The sequence below is a fragment of the Triticum aestivum genome, chromosome 7A (assembly GCF_018294505.1).
Source record: "Triticum aestivum cultivar Chinese Spring chromosome 7A, IWGSC CS RefSeq v2.1, whole genome shotgun sequence".
NCBI lineage: Eukaryota > Viridiplantae > Streptophyta > Magnoliopsida > Poales > Poaceae > Triticum > Triticum aestivum.
The window spans coordinates 150823886-150826873 of NC_057812.1; the positions used below are offsets into that span (position 1 = coordinate 150823886).

The 2988-nt window shown below is 47.4% G+C and overlaps 1 protein-coding gene across 1 annotated transcript in view; it reads right to left on the bottom strand.

Moving 5' to 3' along the window:
* LOC123151670 ((S)-8-oxocitronellyl enol synthase ISY1) overlaps positions 1–179 on the bottom strand; it is a gene marked incomplete in the record, with an annotated part of 1697 nt that extends 1518 nt beyond the window's left edge. Inside the window, 1 exon segment of the mRNA XM_044571341.1 lies at positions 1–179. Within this exon segment, the coding sequence (XP_044427276.1) occupies positions 1–39 (39 nt within the window).
* Positions 180–2988: the final 2809 nt, after the last annotated feature.

A 2988-nucleotide genomic window follows, 5' to 3' on the forward strand; every position in this document is an offset into this window, starting at 1 on the left:
GAAGGCGCCGAACGCCCCCGCCCACCACCACCTCATCATGGTGGCGCTGGCGCGGCGGTGGGATGGGCCGGCGCGGTGGATCGAGGAAGGTGAGTCGGCGAGAGGAGAGGGGAGGAGCGGAGCAGGTGGGGAGCTTGGGTTCTGGGTTTTGCGTCTTGGTCTTTGTTTGCTAAAGCTGCTTTACTTTATGGCTGGCGATTCTGTTGCGGCCTGTGTCGCCTCTCTTCCCGTTCCTTCCCTCCCACCGCTGTAACCGCCTCTCTCTCTCTCTCTCTCTCTCTCTTGAACTCCTTCATTCTTTCTTTCTCTTTTTTTTGACGTGAAAATGGAGATTCCATTAAACTTCAAGCACAGCAATATCACTGGCTTGCAGTTTTACAATGCAATTGAGGGCAGAGGCCTCCCAAAAGAAGTCATCAGACCCAGAATGAACGCTCAGCTTGGCAAACTCATGGGCTACAGAGTTACAAGTGCGTCGACTGAAAGAAAAAGCATATGAATCAAAGTTTAGAATGCATAGGCTTCTAGCTTCCTTCACCAACACACCAATGGTTGCCTTGTCATATTCGTTGCTCTTCAAAGCTTGTATAAGAGTTGAGGAATCAGACTCGAAGATGATTCGATTTGCCCCAATCCTAATCGCCCCATAATGGCAGCAAGGCAGGCTACAGATTCAGATTGCAAAGCACATTTCAGGTTCACAGACTTGCCCGCACTAGCAGCGATGAATTCGCTAGCCTGATCACGGACCACATAGCCCCAACCCCCTGCACATGTATTTTCATCAAAGGCACCGTCGAAATTAACCTTCACATAATGCATTGGAGGCTTGCTCCATTTGTGAATGTCCGGTGGCTTAGGAGGCTTGTTTAGCTTTCGCAAGCCCAGGGACTCAATCAACATCTTCTCCATCCGGTGACAAACCGCTTGAGGCTTTGGAGTCACCTCACCAGCATTGGCCTTGTTGCGAACATTTCACTATTCCCACATAAAGGTCACGACCTTCAGCTGCGTGTCTTCATCACACCTCCATAGCTCCTGAAGCATGGAGTGGGCTGAATTGCAGAGCATGAGTTTTTCTCAGGTCTCTCCCAAAGCCAAAATGTTCCAGCATTCTTTAGCTTTCTTGCACTTCAGGAAGGTGTGCCCTCCATCTTCATTTAACCTATGGCAAACAGGGCATCTAGTGTTCAAGTCCACGCCCAGCTTTTGAATTTTCATGCGGTTAGCCAGACTATTGTGGGCAAGGCCCCACACAAACATCTTTACTTTGCTGGTGGCCTTCAAGGACCAGACATGCTTCCAATCAAATTTGACAGTGCTGTTAGCAGAATTTTCCTTAGAGCTTGCAGCATCTCTTCCCAGCCTTCTATCGCGCAGCATAACCCCAATCTTATAAGCAGATTTGACAGAGAAGATGCCACGTTGATCAAAGTGCCAAGCAAAATTATCCTCCATCCCTTCGCAGATGCTAATGGAGAGAATGGCCTTTGCGTCTTCTTCCTGAAAAAGATCACGGACCAACGCCTCGTCCCAGCCCCCGGTGTTTGGATTGAGCAAATCTGCTACAACAGTGATTGGGGAGCGCCCAGGGAGAGATCTAGGCCTCCTTGTATCGCCCTCGGGGATCCAAGGATCCTCCCACACCTTGATGTTAGTCCCATCCCCCACTCTCCAGATAATCCCTTCCTTTAATAAGTCCACCCCTTTTAGGATGCTGCGCCAAGAGTACGATATGCCAGGGGCGGGAACAGCGTCCAGAAGCTTCCCCTCAGGAAAATATTTAGCCCGCAGCACCCTCCCGCATAGAGACTCGGGGTCTCCAGCATAATTATTTCTCTCTCTTTAAACACACTCCTCTATTTTGAATTCCTTTCTCTCTCTCTCTCTCTCTCAAAACAGAGAGCGGTTTTCTGTCAAGAGAACTTTGTCGTTTCTCAAAGGCCCATAGGCCCAATCAACAACCTGCCTCAAAGGCCATCGTGGCAACTTGTTTCAAAGCCTTTCGGCCCAACCTGCGAGGGGTAGCTCAGTGGCCGAACCACTTTCACGCGCCCTGTTTTATCTTCTCTCCTGCAAACCTTTTCCATTTAGGCCAGTGATGAACTACAACATGAGCCGGTGCGTATGGGCACTGCCTGACGGTGACCTTGTTGATCAAATGACTGCAAACGATGAACATTTTGGATCAGTAAAGCTTAGCAGCATTGTCTAAAAAAATAGTCTAATGCTAGAGAGTGACAGGCGTCCGCATCGGCCACCTCCCTCTTGAAATCTAGATTGTCTGGCCATTGCAACATAATTCTCACCTACACAATAACTTCTGTACGTTGACAACATCGGCGTGGCATTTTTTTTGGTCTGTGGAATCGTGAAGAAAAAAAGTGTTATATCATTTGGAACACCCAATGTGATTTTTTTATTGTATGTACAAAAATCCCCAATGGTTGAGTAACTTCTCAAAGGTTTCGCGCCGGCCTTACAATGGAGTAACCGCCTGATAGATGTTGAGTCTGATTGTTTGGAGGTGTTTCTATGGTGGTAAACAATGATAACAACAGATCGAGATATGTTTTTCTTATAAATAAATTAAAGAGAAGCATGAAGGAACATAGTTCTTGTATTGCACACATCAGACATACCAAAATAGGGCTAGTCATTATATGGCTAACTTTGCTAGATTGCATGGTCGAACTACTGTTTGGCTTGGTTCCAGTCCAGAGGACGTCTTCAGTATCACCTGGAGTGGTTGTAATACCTAATTTTTGAGTAACACGAGAATATTTCCCCACCAAAAAAATCCCAATAGCTATGGCAGAAATCGTTGATGAACCACATTGCGCACTGCAGTATAGAGAGCAAAGTTAGCAGCATTAGAAGAATGGTTGCAGCATGAATGCAACTTTTCAGGCATGCATTCAGAGTCATCGCAACATGTCACCCATGCTTCCGCTGCAAAACACAAATGCCATTCCGACGACCCCAGAC